General features: G+C 28.4%; 1 protein-coding gene across 3 annotated transcripts in view; it reads right to left on the reverse strand.

Annotated features, from left to right (window-relative positions):
- Nucleotides 1-19,763, reverse strand: part of LOC129980873 (solute carrier organic anion transporter family member 74D-like) — an 81,991-nt gene that overhangs the window by 17,068 nt on the left and 45,160 nt on the right. For all 3 annotated transcript variants that reach the window (XM_056091322.1, XM_056091321.1, XM_056091323.1), the window contains 3 exons: nt 7,429-7,515; nt 6,139-6,333; nt 3,923-4,087 (listed from right to left, as the gene is read on the reverse strand). In XM_056091322.1, the coding sequence (XP_055947297.1) occupies nt 3,923-4,087; nt 6,139-6,333; nt 7,429-7,515 (447 nt within the window). The remainder of the gene's footprint in view (nt 1-3,922; nt 4,088-6,138; nt 6,334-7,428; nt 7,516-19,763) is intronic.

The following is a 19,763-nucleotide window of genomic DNA, read 5'->3' on the forward strand; positions in this document are numbered from 1 at the left end:
AGGTTAATTATTAAAATTAATTTGAAATTGGGCAACGTTAAGAAATACAATCATTTGTATTTAAAATGGTGTGGAAATAATGCGATTATAAAACACAAATATTATATATAAACAAAAGAATTATCTAAATTACTAGAAAAAGTATACTAATCTAATTTAAATATATTTTACATTTGCAATACAAAAGTATCGAAACACTATTAAATTTTTTTAAAAATATCGAAATTTGAATATAAAATGCAAGAAATCAGTTTAATATTTCGTTCCATCATATCCTTGCAATTAAAGTAACTATGTTTAAAAATGATAAAAATGATAAAAATTACTGGCAAATATTATAGCTAAATATTGCTATTTTAGTATACCTTTCATTTTAGTAAGTTTGCATTTTTTTCGCATGATAATATATTATTCTCTTTTTCAAAACCCAATATTGCGTTTCGCTTCAACGCTTTTTAACTTTCAGTCGCTTTGTAAATAGATTGGAGCTCTTCGCTCAACGTATTCTTTCATGCTGTTTATATTTCCTTCTAAAGAGCTTTTTTTAATTGTTTTTCGAAGGAATGATGTAGCTTTTGATTGCACCTACATTATTTTTAAAAAAACAAAACAAGTGCAGCAAAGTTCTTAGTAGTCTCACGTATATTTTAATACACAGGCAACAGATTTGGAGAGATTCTATTGATATTTCGAATTTCAAACCTTGACTAGCAATTTGACGAAAAGAGCAGAAAGGATACTTTAAGTCCTGCTTTCGTAGCATTCTCTGGTAAGATGTTATAAAATTAAAATCTCCTACAATATGGGCTTTCACATATGCACTCCAGCTGGACGGTTCGTGAAATATGAACAAAAATAGTTTTGTATACTTCATTAATTTATTATTTAATAATATTTTAAAAAACACTTAGTTCAATATAGTGATTCAACCAAATAATTGACAACTTTCGCGATTAACTACAGATACACGCATTTTTAATGAATCCGATGTAAATATATGGCTGCAGAAAATATTGAAAATATTAAACTCTTTAAATCTAAATGTTAACCGAAAACTATAAGGGAACTTTTCAAATTTTCTTATTAAAAACATGCAGTTTTATAATTTAAAATTTTTAGCATGTTGAAACTAATTGTACTTGAAAAATGCAAAAAAAATTTTTTTTTTTTTTTTTTTTTTTTTTTGCAATTCAAGTGCATTATAAATCCCGTCCTAAAAATTACTAAAATCTATGTTCAAAATAATATTTATATTTTTAACACACTGCAAGGAACAATGCATTTATTTTAAAAGAAAGGAAAATCAATATATTTTAATACGTTTGTGGTCCTGAATTCTATAGAATTCATTTTCACTATAATACAAAATGGCATAAATGCAATGTCATTTAATTTTATAATCCATATTATCATGCATATGCACTTCACGACAATACCTAATTGCTTTAATCATTACATTTATTTTGTTTTGTCTTTTCTTGATGCAGTTATAAATCTCTATTAGATGGCAAACATTCCTATGAAATTAGAACTGTACCACTCTCCTGCAATTGATAAAATGAATCTATGCATGCAGCTCATCAAAACCGTTTACAAATCTATCGTTTGTGAATATGTAAAGCCTCAACATCATAACAAATACTCTTGTTTTTCTCCTCTTGATCATATTTTACTCTCTGAATTAATGCTTCTCTGGGTAGTTTAATTTTCCCTTCGAAAAATATTATGTAATCTAGATTTAAATGAATAGTAAAAACTTGGCATTCGTCAAGCATTTATGCTATCTTTTTATCATTATTCTGTTATTTCCAATCGGTGACATATGTCGCACCCAAGAAAGTTAAAAACAATCCAATTTAAAACCATCCACTTAATTTTATTTCTGTTGAAGGAAAAATCAAGTAGTTAGCTCATCTCCTTACACTTCAAAATAAAATCTTCCCAAAGGATAAATTTATTACGAATAGAGAATAAAAAACCTCACTATTCAAATGACAAAGAACTTTCATTTGACCTATAGTAACAAATTATATGCATACGTACAGTAAATTGAATTCTATAAATGAATTCTTGTCACAGGCTCAGTTTTGAGACAATCAAATATTCAAGAAAATTGATTGCCCCACTGCATTTGGAATTGATGGCGCAATTCATGTCTCGAAGGCGGAAAATATGCTTGCAACAGAAATTCGTCCATATTTTTATAAGGAATATTATAGAAATTGATGAAAGAGAATTTGCATGAAGGTCATAAAGATATATATATTCTGAATATAGGATACCAACCATTGTGTAACAGGTTTTATTATTCTCTTCAATAAGATTTAGTGATTATTAAAGGAGATACTTATTTGGTAGAATTTTTTTATGTACTTGAGTTTATGTGAAAATGATTTACATCATAGAATTTTTTTTCTGTTTATTTACACGAGAGGAAATACTGCCCTTATTAAACTATGAAGTAAACAATGATAGTATATTCTAACATTAATCAAAGTAACTGATTTAGTAAACTTGGAAATGTACAAATACATTTCATAAGCTAATATTCACAGAATGTAACCTATCTATGTATTTCGCAATTTGCGCGTGTTCAAAATTAATTTATTTTCTACTGATTATCGCACCTTTTTCGGGCTAATATGTTGAAATATTTCTATAATACAACTGAATTGGATTATACTTGTATAGCATGGCATATAAATAATATACTTTTTGTTTTTGGAAAATATTTAGACTTATTTGAAAATATCTAATCTAAATAGCGATATATAAAACTAGTGTTGTAGGATTAATCTGTTTGCAATATGATACTAGCTCTAATGAAAAAACAATTCATTGAGATTTGAGAAATAAGCAGTTATTTCGTGCTCTCTTAAGAAGTTCCTCTAAATGAATATACAGCTAAGAAGTCGGCTAATATTTAACTAAATATTAAGCACCAAGACGGCATGTTAAATTGAAAAGAAATTGCTGATTATACATAACGTGTCAACCTGCTAATCAGAATAATCATATGATTTTGCCATGGACTTCAATATTCTTCGAAATTCATTTCTACACGATGACACGGGAAGATCAAGTCTAAAATATATAAATTCTTTCAAAAAATAACGAATTTTACAATGGAAACGAAAACTTAAAGGACTTTTCCTTCGTACTAGCAAACTATAACAGATATGATATGTACATTAACCAGACATACACTGTACCAAACGTACACTGCCTACAACAAATAGTAAATATTGAAATATTAAAAAATTCATATTATATTGATAATATTAATTTCATTTTTATTTATTTTATTCCATATATATCATATTTACATAAAAATTTCAAAACTGTAGCACTCATTGCTTTTTTTTTAAATATTTACTTAAAAATTACAAGAATAGCTATCAGAAAACATTGGCATATAAATATGATAAAAGAATATTCACAATTTAGACTTCGACATTCTTGCAAATATTTATTTAATGGAAGTAAATAAATTTAAAATATTACATTTTCGGTGAGTTTGAAAAATAAATTGAATTAAAATTAAAATGTATTTGGGAAGAAAAGTGATTACTCCTGAGAAAATGATTAAATAAAAGAATGGAAGTAAAACTCTTAGAGAAATTGGCAAGAAAGTTGAAAGAAGTATTTCTCTATCCCAAGAGTTATCAATAATTACAATTCATCGAAAAATTCCCTAATGGACACCCATCTAAGCTGATTGCAATTGAAAAAAGATACATCTTTAAGTCCGAATGTCTTAATGCAAGAATAACTGCTTTTCAAACTGGGAATAGGACTTTTGAATAAGTCTTATTTCTAATTATTAATAATTATTCATGTTCTTATTAATAAAAACCCATATACTACACCATTAATCCCATATTCTATAAGAGATGGATACGAATTGTATTTAATGCAATACCTGAATAAAGACTGGCTTTGGAAGCTGACTGCTTAAACTGCATTTCCATATACTTAGGTAATAATACATAATATCCTACGATTCCATTTAACCTTAGAACTCCTCCTAAATAATGGCAAATCAAAATTGGGTTCTTGCTCAAACGTTTCATGGCTTTCCACATGTCTGAAAAAAATAAAAGGAAAATTTAAAATATTATCATACAGTATTGATTAAATTATAACATTGAACAGAAAGCCTTTTAAAAATATTAAATATTATTATAAGCATATGAGAAGTAAAAAATTGTGATCATGTAGTTTATTGAAAGCATTAACATTAATTAAAGAAATAATCTCAGTCATAAAATATAAAAATTGTATGACAAAAAAGGTACTTTTCCGTTAGCCGGGTGCAAGCAAAAAATCGGCAAATAATGTAGAATTCTACCAAATTTCTTACTCCAAATTCGCATTTGTTTCATAATCCGTTAGCCGGGCGCAAGAGAAAAATCGCCAAATAATGTAGAATTCCGCCAAATTCGCGTTTGGTTCACAATTGGCGACATTTGCCCCCTGCTAACGGAAAAGTACCAAAAAAAAGTATCTAGAAATGTTTTTTTTATTAATAATCTACAAAATAAGAATTGATAACATTTTAAGGAAACCTTAAGATGTCATTGATCCACATTTTAATAGATGTCTAATAGTTTCAATCGATTGTTGTTAATCAAAATTTACTTTATGGAAATGTTTTGCCTTATTTAAACTCATAGTTTTATTTATTTCCAGTTCTCAGAAAAATAAAAACAAACATTTTTCCCTTAAAAAAAGGATTAATAATTTAATGGATGTTGATTAAAGTGTGACAATATTATGAAACGCAGACACGTAAAGAAAAAAAAATGAAGAATACTGTGATCGAATGGCAGGTGGAACTGAACATATCAGCTCTCTAACTAGATATTTTGTGGTATACCATAATATCCCTTTTTTTCATTGCAGTGTATCTATTTCATTTTAAAACTATTTACTTTGGAGTAAGAGGCGCCCCAAACAAATGGATGAGAAGCCGTCTTATAAATAAGAGCTTTCTCGCTTATTCTGGCATAGATTGTGACTGGGGTAAAATTACCTTCATTCTAATGCGAGATGAGTTAATCACTGTCGGTGATGGCTATGGATAGAGCTTCAAGTGATCACCACTGACAGATAATGGCCACAGAAAGGTTATCAATGAAGCCTCCCATTTTCATCCATCCATCCATCACGATGGATGAACACCATGACCAGTCCTTTAAGACTCCATCCATAGTTCTTGTGCTATAATCATGCACTTACTCTGAATATAGTTTAGCTATATTAACATCCCGTTTTAAATAAATATTAGAGTTATTTTAGAATGGGCACCGTAATTCTGAACTACTGTCAAACTACGAGGCCCACACTGAGTTGAATTTCCTCACTTTCAAAGCTTCCGCCTACTCCAGTAGGAGGACATTTGGCATCATTTGGTATAATGAATTTCAGGCTCGCTTACACAGCGGTCGGCTGTAGGGAGTAGTAGATGTAATTATCAGTACGAAAGAGATTGCTTAGTATGCTGTTATATGTATTCATATTTTGTCATTTGTATGTTTTTTTTTCCAAATTATTGCAGTGTAATTTTTTCTTTTCTTTTTTTAATCAAGTCCACCTACATCTTTAACAAACGGGAAAGAGCCACATGAACTCTTGAAAAGGATGTGTGGCGTGGTGTTAAATGTTCTAAAATGTGTGTTATGTATTATTTTTTTTATATGATTACGAGCTGTTAACGTTTTACGTTAAAATAAATTCCTTAGTTTTATTTCAGAAGTGGTTCAATCGTCCTTGTACGGATCTCTTTCTTTAAAGAAAAGTTAAATTCGTGAATTTAGGCAAATTTTTCACAACATTTTCTATTTTTGAATATATGTATATGTAATAACTCAAGAATTTACCGCATTTCAGTGAACAACCTTTAGACCCAAAACGTATAATGAACAATTTTGAACCTAGTCGGTTTAGGGAAATATCTGCAAAATTCCTGCTTTGTTCTTTACCCTGTACAATAAAGATAAGCACGAATCAGGCTACAAAACTGAATTATAAGAAAAAGTCGCGGACAAATCTTCTCGCTAGTTGAATAAATATTTTATCTTCGTGCTATTTTTGGTGTACCGTTCGCAAACAATGAAGTTCAAGCAAGACTTTTACCCTTCAGTTGCTCTATTGGTGATTTTGTTTCTTCTTGTTTCTTCTTAGGGGCCGTGGAAAGTTTCTTTCCAGGAAATCTTTTCGGAAATAATATCATTGGGAGGGAGAAAATAAAAATGGCAAAACCAAGAATGATGAAACCTAACCACCACGCTCCAATCCATCGTGGATCCTTTGTTCCGTATCCAGGATCGTCTGAAACACAAAAGTGGAATTTATAAAAATGATTAATCAACAGAAATTAACTTTTAAAAATAATCCAATTTTGTTAAAAAATATTTAACTAAAAAATTATTTTTTTTATTTAATATTTTTCTGATTGACAAAAATTGTTTCTGAATGCTTGATTTCAGAAAAAGTTTCAAATAAAAGGAGGCATTATCCAAAAATAAGAAATGCAATGCTCCTTAGCGACATTATTCTTTAAGAATTGGTCCTATTAAGTGAAGTCATAAAAAGTTATGAAAAGAAAGTTAGATATTTAATGAAAAGAAAGTTAATGAGATATATAATCAGATAGTTAATGAAAGTTGGAAGAAATTTTAAATTATTAAAAAAAATAATTCCGATAGTAAGAAAAAACGCTATAAGTGCTGGATTAAAAATTTGTTATGTATATGCAATTATTTAAAGTTATAGAACAAATTTGCCAAAACTAAGATCTGATGCATTTTATCAGAACGATAATTAGAATACCAAGATAACTTCATGAATGTTTGTTGAATGTGAAAAAGAAATTTCAGTTACTCATTTACAGAAAAAATTAACATTTTTTTTTTATTGAAATAATTTTAAAAGAAATGAAAGTGGAAAATAATTAATTTCAAAGAATTCAATTCCTTTAAATAAAACATTAAAAAATGCATTTAATATTTCAAATACTATTATATAATTTAATACTTCATTTATATTCAAATAGAGTTCATACTGAAGAAAATGAGGAACAGTAGGTGAGATTGAAACATTTCATATAAATAGTCTTCAATATAACTCTTTTATATTTAAAAGCAATTTATATATTTGACCAGAACCCAAAATTTTAATTAATTTTTAAATTTAAAATTTTAACATGGATATTCTGCATAATGAAATTTTATGTCTAAAATAAAAATTTCTGAATTTCATAAAATTCCTTAGTTTTAAAAAAAAATAAACACTCAGTATATCAATTATTGGTAATGCAGCCATTTACAATTTTATTTGCCTTTGATTGTAAGGATTTTTTTTATTGCACAGAAAATAACGTGAGATTATTTTAATTCAGAAGTATATGATGATTATTTTACTTACAAAAAGGATCTTCGTAGAAATTCAAACAGAGGGAGGACAGCAAAAATCCTAAAGTGGGTCCCAATAAACGGAGAGCGAACAAAGTTCCTGTAACATAAAAGCATTTTTAAAAACATAAAAGCCACTCTAAAACAAATATCGGTACGAATTACCATCATCAGTGTATTATTAGCATAGCCTGATGATGGTAATATACCACTAATAATGTTAAAGATTACTAATGATTAATAATAATGATTACCATTAGTATTAATGATAAATATTAATAATGATTTTTTATTCGATAATACAATACAATGCAGTAGATTATCCCTCCACATTATTTCAAAGTGAAAAACACAATAATTTGTTAAATGCAGTGGTCCAAAACCTAATACATACTTCAAGAGATTAGTACCTCAGATATTAATATCTTAAAGTAATTATTTATTCTACGAATTGAAACATTTTATATGTTGGTTTAATTGCTTTGTATAATTATTACATCTTATAGACAGTCACGCAGACTTATAGACAGGAAATACTTCACATCAACATTTGATATATTAAGTAACTTTTATCTATTATTATCGGTTTACAAAGTACAGAATATGTGAATTTTGCTAGAAGGTTTTTTCCCCTTAATTTTGCATTTCAAAACTTATTCTTGCACTTTCTGATAATATCTCTGTAGACTTTTTTAGATTAATCAACCTCAAATTATATAAGTAATATATTTGAATTTTTATACATTTACAATTTACTTAAATACGAGTATATCCAAGCTATTACAATGAGTAATCAGTCATGAATAATCAACTAAATCATTGTGAATGTGATCAAAATGAGTTAAGAAAAGTATTTTAAGTTTTTTTATAATGTTTCTTTGTTTGTTTAATCATATTGAAAGTGTAATTGAAATGATCATACATTATTTCTTTTTTCGTTATGAGAAATACCTCAACACATATGAAAATATTATTTTAAGAAAGCAATGTATCTGAAATAACATTTATATATTAAATAATAAAACTCAATGTTATTTCATTTGTCCCTATTTTTTATCTTTATTCTTATTAAAAGTGGTCAATCTCATAATAAAATGAAACTTTATTTTCATATTCTAGAACGAATACAAAAATTCAGTTTATTATTAAGGAATATGACGTTTCTGTGTGTAAAAATGAAACTTCATGATTACAAATGTTATATTGCATTAAAATTGCATTGATGTTATAATGAACATAAGTTTCCAATTATTTTGCAAAATTATGCATATTTTTATATGAGGGGCTTTTAGTGTTTTCTGAAATTTTAATACTTGCATATTCCCCTCTAAAATACTTTCTAGTAAATAGAATAAAAATACATAAATTAGATTTATAAATTAGTTTTTAGAGATACGAATTCAATTATAATATTTTGTGGATTTTGGAATAAGAGAAAATCAAATATGATAAAAGAACTTCGAAGTATTCATGTTTTTTTTTTTCATCAAATTTAAAACAATGACCACAACCAAATGAAATTTTGATAGCTAAAATTCTTATAAATCATGAAAATATTTTTAAATAATTTATTTTCCTTGTTTATCAACTTAATTATAGCTAAAAGAAAAGAAAAATCGCATTTAAAAAAATTTAAGTAACATCCTATTGAAATGAGATATTTTATGGTTTATAAACAATTCTAATAAGAATGTTTCAGAAATTTAAATATATTTATTTTATTTGATTGACATCATAGTAATAAATTGATTCCCAAATACGAGACAGCGACTTCGCTTCCGCTTGTTTGATAAATATTGTTTTATTCAAATGTGGGCATTTCAAGTATAAACAATTATAATACATGGATATTTGCGACTTTGCTGAAACATGAAACACCAGTATAGCCTCACCATTGTTTTCATCAGTTTTACATGTAAATGTCTTCCAATTCAATGAAATACTTCTACTTGTCTTCTGTAATGAAATATTGTGGGCATACTGGAACAATAGTCTATTCAAGCTTATATGACTAGAATATTGCAATGGAATCCATAGAATTTACATTTAAAGAAATGCCTCTTTGGAATGGCTATACAGAAATCATTGAAACCAGTTTTTACTATTAAATTGTATCTTAAAGATTTTATTAAAAGATTTCTATAAATATATCTGCTCAAAAACATCAATTTTTCTTTCATCTTTTAACTTCCGTCTTCCCTTCTGCATGTTTTCAGAACCGCGATGGTAAGGTTTTAGCTTCGAAACCGGAGGGTTTCAGGTCTGAGACCCGATTCCACCGAAGAATCATCATGTAAGCAAGTTTGGTGCACCTTACATCCGTTGGGGTCAAACGTCGTTCCACTTGTAAGGTGCGGAAGGTGGAAAAGGAGGGGGGGGGGCTAGGTCAAGTGTCATCCTCGTCTTCTGGCCATTTTTCAAAATTACGAGGTTCGTCCCAAAATAGTCCTAGTGATGCTTTAAAACAAGGCGCTAATATAAATGAATTAAACTTTTGCATGTTTTCCATGTGTAAGATTTATTAAATCTAAGATTTGTTTAAAACAAATTTATGATTATTTCTGATATCGTTCTCTAATTCAGTAAAACATCCTACCGCCATGCATTTATGCATTTTAACAAGTCATTAATCAATAAGAAAGCTAAAAATCAAAATCAGTTCTCTTTAGCGAAGGTATTAAAATAAACGATTGCTATTATCCGAGAGATATTTTTTTTAGTAAAAAGAACTTTCCATCGGTTAATGCTTTATCAATATCAATTCATTGTTCTGAATAATCTTGGTCATTCAACCTTTGTTCTTTCAGAACTACTTTACTCGAGCGTGTCTGCATTTAACTCTCGTCGGTGTTATTTTTTTTTCCCGTCATAATCATTTGTATCTATTAGAGCGTGAATTTGCTTTGATTAGCAAGGCTAGTAGCAGCAACTTTTTTTTTCTGTTTCTCATTTTATTAGAAATATACCGGTAGGAACTGCAGTCTTAAATCAGACATGTCATTCACCTTTCGACAGTATCTTAAATGTCATTTAGTAACTGGTTGTCGAATGATAAGAAATGAATAATTAGAATAGCCTTGAAAATAATGATGTATGGATTATCTCCGCATCGCCTGCCGAGTAGCTTATATTTGCTGAGCTGATCATTAATTGCAGCATCGATTCATTCAAGAAAACGGGAAGTTCTACTGAATTCTCAGTTTTCTTGTCATTTCTTGAATTCATGGTCAGCCAAGTGACATTTATTTTGTAAAATCTAAATTCAGCTATTATTAAAAAAATATTTCAAAGTATTTCTTTCCGTATAAAAATTAAACTGATTTTAAAGTATAAAAGCTAAGCTATTAAGCTGAAAAAGAAAATTTAGTATAACAGTATTGGTGTGCGAGCTGAAAATAGAGATTTCGAAAAATGTTGTCATGTGTTCTTATAGAAATTGAACGATTTCAATGATTTGTAGTAAATCGGAATTGAACGAAGAAAGAAATGATTTCTTTGCATCTGAGTTATTTGGTAACATAAATTGTTAATATTAGAAACAGTCAAAATTAAGGCGTGAAAATCACTTTTCAGCCCCTAACTTTTAAGATATTGCAGTTATCGGAAAAAATTTAAATCCAAAAATTGTTCTTCTTAATGAAGCACTAATTCGGCTGATTGGATTTATTTTTCTGTCTTCAATATTAAGAAAGTTATAGCGAAAGAAAAATTCCAGCCCCCACACCATTTTCGCTCCCTCTGAACTAGATGGGTCATTTATGAACTCGTCCGAAATGTTTACATTTCTAACAACATATTCTAAGCCAGTTAAAATCCAAACAACATTACTATAGTTATCTTGTTTTAAGATAACATGGGTAAAGCGTTATACATACAGATATTATTATTATTATTGTAAATAAACGTTTGAACGATGGGTGTTTTGGAGTTCTAGGGACCATTATTTGAGAAGAAGTGAAGAAATTTTCCTCAAGTCTTGCAATAGTCTACCTATAGGAATCTACCTACTAAAATTAAAACATAAGATTTTTATGAAATCTTTTTTGAAAGATAATTTTATCCTTAATAATGCATTTTAATTTCAGTTTAACAGTACATAATCAATTTATTCTTGTTTTTATTGCTTTAAAATTATTCGAAGGAGTCTATACAAAAGTCCTCTCGTCATCTCAAATCTCAAACTGAAACTCTTCTTTCTCTAAAGTGCTTAAGAAAGTAAGGAAATTGACCTGTAGATTAAAGCCGTTTTGCCAATGAACTTTAGGCTGTTAACATTAGGATAAATACCAGTAGCTACAGACTGAAATTTTTCATCGCTGCATATTAAACGTTACGATAAAAAGCACTCTTAGTGCTTCTGTGAAAAATGGTAAGAATGTGAGATAACGCCAAGACAGGAATTTAAATTTAGTCAAATAAGATAATCTTCGATTGATTGTATTTGACAATATCCATCACCAAATAAAAATCAAAGCATGAACTAAAAAAGATTCATCGAAGAAACTGTTTGGGTATGAAACCAAACATGTGATTATCTATTTAAACGATTTTATCTATTTTAAATTTCAGGCGTCGATGACAACGGTACGCACGCTCGATCAACATAAGCGCGTGAAGTGAAATCCTGTTCATTTCAGGTGGTCTGTACAAATACTGTTGAGTTGTATCACGAAATGGAGTCACGTGAGTTCACTGTCAGATTAGAAGGTAAAGCACCAAAGGATGGTTTTTTTTTTCTATTCATGTAACTGATTTTAAACGTTTGACAGTTTCTATGATGACTTCAGTTACAAAGGTAGTTTAATTTGTATTCGCCTCATAGACGAATACAACGGAAATACCAATTTCTCAATAATTTTCAATTAGAAAAAGTATATTCATTCATGTACTTAAAGATTAAGAATCTGAAAATAGATATTTTATATCAAACTCATTTTTTTATATCGAAACCCCTTGAATATCGCAGCAATATCTTGTCTTATCAATTTAAATTTTAAAATATTTATGATATAGTGAATTTATAATCTCTACTAACAATAAAAGTGTGTGTGTGCGTGTGCGTGTGTGTGTGTGTGTGTGCGCGCGCGTGCAAATTTTAATAATTTATTAAGTATTTAGTCAAAGTAGCTATATTTCACGCATTTCGACAGTTAAATAATGTATATTTTCCGCAAGTGAAGACGATTAGTGAAACTATTCCTAATCAAATATAGATAATTTTCAGCTTATAAAACAATGATAAAATATGTATAATTGAAGGATGCTGATTAAAATGATATTGTTTTAAATGCATATAGTCAATTTTAATTAATCCTATTATATTAAATCGATTTAGGTATAAATTGAGTGATGCATTAATATTTGTTAGAAAGGCTTGGGAAAAAAAGTTGAATGCATCAATGAGAAACAGCAGAATTTATCATTTCTGAAATAGCGTTCAATATTAAGTAAAAAAACTTAAAAAAGTATAATACTTTATGTTTTGCACTTTTTTTTTCTATTCCACATTGAAATTTGAGACGAGAAAAATCTTATGGTTTTTCCAGAAATTCATCACGACCTTCTATGGAGATAGGTGAACACTTCCTGAATTGCTAATGAATCAGCTTGATGGTATTGTTTACGTTCGGTGCAAGAAACACGTGTTCGTAGGATTTATTACACATCAAATTTATCACAGACAAACCAATGTTTAAAAAATTCAGAGCTCATTTAAATACTACAATTGAATCGTCAATCACTCAAGGAGACAATCGTTTTGTCTCCTTAGCCAAGAGGAAATGTTTTGCATAAATCAGCACTAGTGAAAAATTAAGATGGCATATATAGTCACGAATATATTTCCAAAAAGTAACAAAGTTAATATTTGTTATAATTAGTTGGTATTGGTGATTGTCATTTCTCTTCTAATAGATCCGAAATCATTCTTTTCTATATACCGAATCTGTAATTCAAAAGAAAAAATTTTCCCAAAACACTCATCTGATTCAGCTATGAATTCTGATAGCTTTTATCGATAAAATCGGTATGATTCGCATTGATGAATAACTTATTACGGCATATCAACTACAAATATCCCTCTCCAGCATAGATGACTGCTGATTATTAAGATTATATGATAGAAAATATATGTATTGTACTGTATTGAGAAACTTTGGATTGAAAGGATAATATTTTAAGAAAAACAAATAGTTAAAATAAGAAGGTTTTTTCCACACCATGTATCAAAATATCTCTTAGTCTTATTGCCATTTGCCTAATTTTTACAGTATATTATATTCTTATGAAGTCATTATATTAATAAATATGATATAGAATAAATACAACTTATAATACACATCATTTATATAAATATTATTGTTATATTATTTAGAAATATCATTACATTATATATATATGTATATATATATATATATATATATATATATATGACGATAAAAAGTAGTAGTAATATAAAGGCAAAAATATTTCATCAAGGAAATGAAATTAATACGAATCCTATAAAGAGTTGTAACATTTTTTTTTCTTGAAATTGTTCGCGAATTAAAGTGCACAAGACATTGCATTCTGAATTAACTATATTATGTCTTTCTCACAGGGATGACTTTTTCTTTAATTATCTTTTATGGTCTAAAAGCTTATCAGAATGTCTTAAAATTGATTATCTAAAAACAGTACTAAATTTTTAAAAACACATGATGAAAAAATTAACCTAAAATAAAATTAATAGTAAGAAATTAATCACAAGGAAGAAAATTCCTAAAGGTACATCAAAATTCAATGCATTCTAACCGTTTCCAGTGACTAGGAGTTTATTTGCAATTAAAAACATTTTTTGATTGTGAAGATGTTTTATGAACTACATTTTATCTGACCAAATGAAATTAATATTTTAAGAACACTTCTACACTAAACATAGTAAATTCTACTTATCTATGCTCGGAAAGTAATAAGATAACATAGCAAATAAAATTGGTGAAATCGGGCTGTTGTTGAAGGTAGGGATTGTATCAACGTTTGTTTTGCAATATATTTCAAAACTAGAGAGTGGGAAGTGGTTGGCTAGCATTGATCTAAGAGGTAATGAAACTTCATTTGAAATAAAAACTAACAAAATTGGTATTGTGGTACTCGAAAAGGGATTGCTAAGAAAATTTCAGTGAATGTACAATAAAATACTTTGTTATTTTTTCCCTCAAAAATATGGGTGGTGGCGTAGGTAATTATTGCTGTCATATTTAAATGGCACCTTATTTTCGACATCTGACTAGTTATTGGAGCTACAGAACTAGCTCTTTTGTTTAACAAATTATTTTTAAATAGAGATTTGTTTATTTAAAATATTAATATCAGAATCTCGTATATTTACCTTCTTTATCTAGAACTTTAAAATATTTGTTAAAAATATCTGAAATTAAAATAATTTCATATATAAATATGTAATCTTAAAAATATATATTCTACCTAAAAATATTTTTAATGTTATAAATTTTTGATATTTGTTATTCATATTCTTTCAATTGTTGATGTTTCAAAGTACATTACGAAATTGGGAAGAGAAGAGATTTAGTGATTTTGCAAGATTTGGTTTCAGATATCAAAATGGTTCAGCACCTGGTAATTGATAAAGTAAGGAGCACAATGATATTGCCAGAAATAAGATCAAACGCTTAATCTAACTTTAGTAAGTGCTTTGGCGCCTACATATCTTAAAATATTTATTGATCAGCTCTTAAAGAAAAAGCTATCTCTTATCTTCGCTTCTAGGCAATCCATTTCATTCTTAAGTGTCTGTTTACATGCCATTATACACCCCGATTACGAAAACAACTTATGCAAGTCATTGTACGAAGATTTGAAGAAGATCATTATTACGTAAGATTATTTCAAACTTTGCACATTTGCTACAAAAATCTCAAAATATTTTTAGTACATAGTAAAGGTAGAAATTAAAAGGTGAAAGCATTACTAAAGATTACAAAACCTTCTGGATGCCTTTATTTTAAAGTGGTAAATAACGGATTTCATTCTCAAGCTTATATATTCGACAATTACGGTTTTTACAATGTGGGTTTAAATTCTTTGGAGAGGGAAAAAAATTTAGAATATTTCTTTTAATTTTTGACGTTTGACAATTTTATAGGCATACATAAAAGTCAGGAAAAAGGAATTAATTTTCTTTAAAATTAAATTTTTTCCAAAGTTAAATCAAAATTTCTTAGTATGTCTATTTACTTTTGAAAAAAAAATACAAGACATTTAATTCTAATTCACGATAAATACAAGAGATTATTTCTATCTGGGATAAACTATGAAAATTCAGAATTATCCCAGCTATTTCATTTGATTATCTTACATAAAATAACATTTAATTTTATGAATATAAAGTTAAATTGTAAAATATCTGAGACAGTTTCGCCGTAATTTAAGAGCAAAACATTGCGAGAAATAAAATAATAAGGCCATAAAAATTAACTCAAAAATGCTATAAAAAGATTAAACTAAACATTTCTGCTCTCCCCTTTTTAATAATATCCCTCAGCATTAAAATGTTCGATATCTTTGAATGAAATTTAGAATTTCTGAATAATTTCGTACGGTATATTTCATTATATCAAATAATCAACCACTCAAAAACTTAATATTTATTTATGTAAATAGTTTAATGATGAAATTATTCAGAAATTCGAAATTTCATTCGAAGACATTGAGAACTTTAATGCTATCAGAGGGATATTATTAAAAAGGGGAAAGCAGAAAGTTTTCACAAATGTTTAATATTTTTATTATAATTTTGAATTAGTTTATATGGATTTATTATTATATTTCTCACAATGATTTTCTCTGAAATTATGGCAAAACTGTCTCGGATATTTTACTATTTAGCTTTATATTCATAAAAATTGCAGGTTTCCTGGCTTAGGGGTAGCACGTCTTCCCCGTGACCTGGGCGTCCTGGGTTCGAGTCCCGGTTCGGGCATGGTTGTTCTTCATCTGTTCTCTCTGTGAAATGTGTGAATGTGCCCCTCTGTAAAAAAGAGGTTGTGCGTGCAAGCAAATGTGATGCGTGAGTAGCCAAGACGTACTCTTGGCTCTAGTTGTCGCTACTAAAACAAGAGACGCTCACTTGGCTTAAAATCGCTGACTTCGTCAGTGAGCATGTCCATGGCAAGTGCCATTAGAAACAACAACAATATTCATAAAATTAAATGTTATTTTATATAAGATGATCAAATGAAATAGCTGGGGTAATTCTGAATTTCCATAATTTATACACCATAAGAAATTATATCCAAAATTTTAATTTGTATCATTTAATTTGATCTTTATTTATTGTATTTATTTGTTTGTTATTTTATTCATTCGTTTGCTTATTTCATTACTTCCAAAGATATTATATTTAGTTATTTATACTAGATAACGACAAGTTTATTTTAAGCCTGAGTTCGTGCTCTGAGATTTAAGTTGTAAATAAATATTATTCGCGGTCGATTGAATCAGTTAATTAGATCTGCAGAGTATGTTTAAGCAGTTAAAATAATGGAGGAAGCTTTATCAGGTATAAATATCTTGTATAAAAGGATTACTGCTGAAAATGCTCTCAGAAGAGAAAGAAAAAGAAAGAGGAAGAAATCTTAGAAGACGTGGAAAATCCGAGATTGCTTACTTCCATATACAGAATATCAATTGCACCTTGGGTCAAAAAGGATTGTATTTATAGGTTATGCAACCAGTCGTTATCTTTTAATATCAACGAGTCCTTGAGAAATATCCAAAAGAACCTTTTCGCTTATACGATTAGTGGAATTGATTAGATTGGTTTTTAATATCATAGGATTGATGTTAGATACATTATATTAGTCGGAATAAAAATGTGTGTGTGTGTGTGTGTGTGTGTGTGTGTGTGTGTGTGTGTGTGTGTGTGCGTGCGTGTGCGTGTGCGTGTGCGTGTGTGTGTGTGTGTGTGTGTGTGTGCGTGCGTGTGCGTGTGCGTGTGCGTGTGCGTGTGCGTGTGCGTGTGCGTGTGCGTGTGCGTGTGTCAATATGCTTGCTGTTATAATTTTTTTTCTCGAAATGCGAATATTTTTATTTTTAATAATGAGAATACATATGAGAGTTTCACAGGAAGCAGAATCAGAGTGACGGTCAAAATGCAACGGCTTATATGATATTACATTATATATATAACGTAAACATATTTCAGCAGTTACGTCGCAGAATAGAAGTTTTAGAAAATTTTAAAACTGATTTATTCCATCACTGGAAGCATATTAGGAAGAATCGAAAAGAGGCAACAGTCTATATCGCGATACAAGAACAAAAGAGGCCAACATTTTTTCCTTCACTGATTTTACCATGAGACTTTGATAGAGATTTCTTTGATAAGTGTAAATTTAAAATAGTGAAATTTAGATATCTTTAAAAGAATGTGGTAAACATTAAGGATTTTTATCCCTTTACTCGGAGCGTGGGAACCTGTTGAGACTTGTAATTTTATAGAGTACGTGGGGCATTAATTAAATAAAAAGTGTAATTGGATCAGGAAATAAGAGAATATTTTAGAATGAAGTTAATACAGGTTAAATTAAGATAAAAATTAGGAATTCAATTGTGATTAAATTAGATAAAGATATATCATTACACACACACACACACACATATATTATATTATATATATATCGAAAGTCGGTTTCATCTTTCAATTAAAAATACATAGAACAGATGTTTTTTCACTTGACATTAATGATAACACGCATGTTGGAAAAATTTTGCAATGTTTTCTAACTCAGCATAATGCAAGATAATTGTTTATAAATTTTAGAAATGCAGTTTTCTGTTTAATAAATATGACCCATAATTTCATACAGAGAGATAATTTTTGTGGCAAGATCAATATTTTTTTGTTTAATAAATATGACCCATAATTTCATATAGAGAGATAATTTTTGCGGTAAGACCACGTGCCAAATTTCTCCCATTTAACATTTTATTATTATTATTATTATTATTTATTGCATCCTATGCATACAAAGAAACTGCATAAATGTAAATCACCAAGGGAATTGGCCTTGTCTCAGATGAATCATCACATTTTAGTTATTCATAGATCTGAAAACGTAATATTTTGGATGCCGATCCACCCTCCTACATGTTTATCTGTCTGTGAAAACAATAACTCAAAACTGAACAGAATAGAATAGACAAATAAATTTGGAACTTTATCGGTGCACCAGGATCTTCAAATTTTAGATGAAATTCATTAATGGTAAATCTGTTTGTGTATCTGTCCGTTTATCCTTGCGCAAGTGAACATGATTCCGCTAGTAAAATCCTAAATTGATTCTTATTTCAGTGCCAAATATACCGACGCTTTAATAGTCTGCCAATTTGTTTATTCTTAAATATGTGCACACAACAACTATAAAATTCAGCATGTTAGTTCATTCTATGTTCTTTACATCTTGAATATAAGTTCATATCAAATCTTAGAAATAAAAAAAAAATTCAAAAAATGATATATTTTCTAACTGCAGAACGCAACACAAATATGCATAAAATTTCTCATTGTATACATTCAAGAGAAAGGTGAAAGAACTCTTGTTGACTATCGAGTTCACAAACAGATAAATATTTTTTAATTTTATTATTTATTTTTTTACCATAGTGAATGGTACCGAAATGACAAAATTTGTCAGTATTCTATTTATATTCAATTTAATTTTTTTTTTCTTATTTGTAATTGCAGAAAAGTAAAGAAAATATAAAACGAAAATACTTTAGCTTCAAAGAACAAAGAGGAAAGAATGAAAAATTATACGTTTAAAAAAATAAACTTGATAGAATTAAAAACATTAACTTTTCAAATAAAAATAAGAACACAAGATAAAAAGAATTTTAAAAAATCATACATTTCGAAAGAAGAAAAAAACATACGCTTCAAAGAATATAAGGAAGAAAAACTCTTATTTCAAAATAAAAGAAATAATGGAAAACCGTAACTTTCAACAAATAAAAATGAAACAATTTTCGAAAATAACTAGTGCGATGCTTTACGTGAATGATATTAACAAAAAGAAGAAATTTTCGATCGATGAAATGATAAGAAAAGGACAGCAAAAATGTGTCTAGACATATACGTAGCTTTGATTGGTGAGATTCCGGATATCAGATGAATCATGATTTAGCAAAAATTGAGTTGATTTCTAACTTCTAAATCACATCCGCATACATCTTTGAAGAATGAAAGGTCTTTATCAAAAGCGGCAGTAATAATCTTTTCTCTATACAATAAAGGCTATTTATGCATTTTCCTATTTATACCTCGTTTGTATTCATGCGTCGTTTCAT

Source organism: Argiope bruennichi, chromosome 8 (genome assembly GCF_947563725.1).
Source record: "Argiope bruennichi chromosome 8, qqArgBrue1.1, whole genome shotgun sequence".
Classification (NCBI taxonomy): domain Eukaryota; kingdom Metazoa; phylum Arthropoda; class Arachnida; order Araneae; family Araneidae; genus Argiope; species Argiope bruennichi.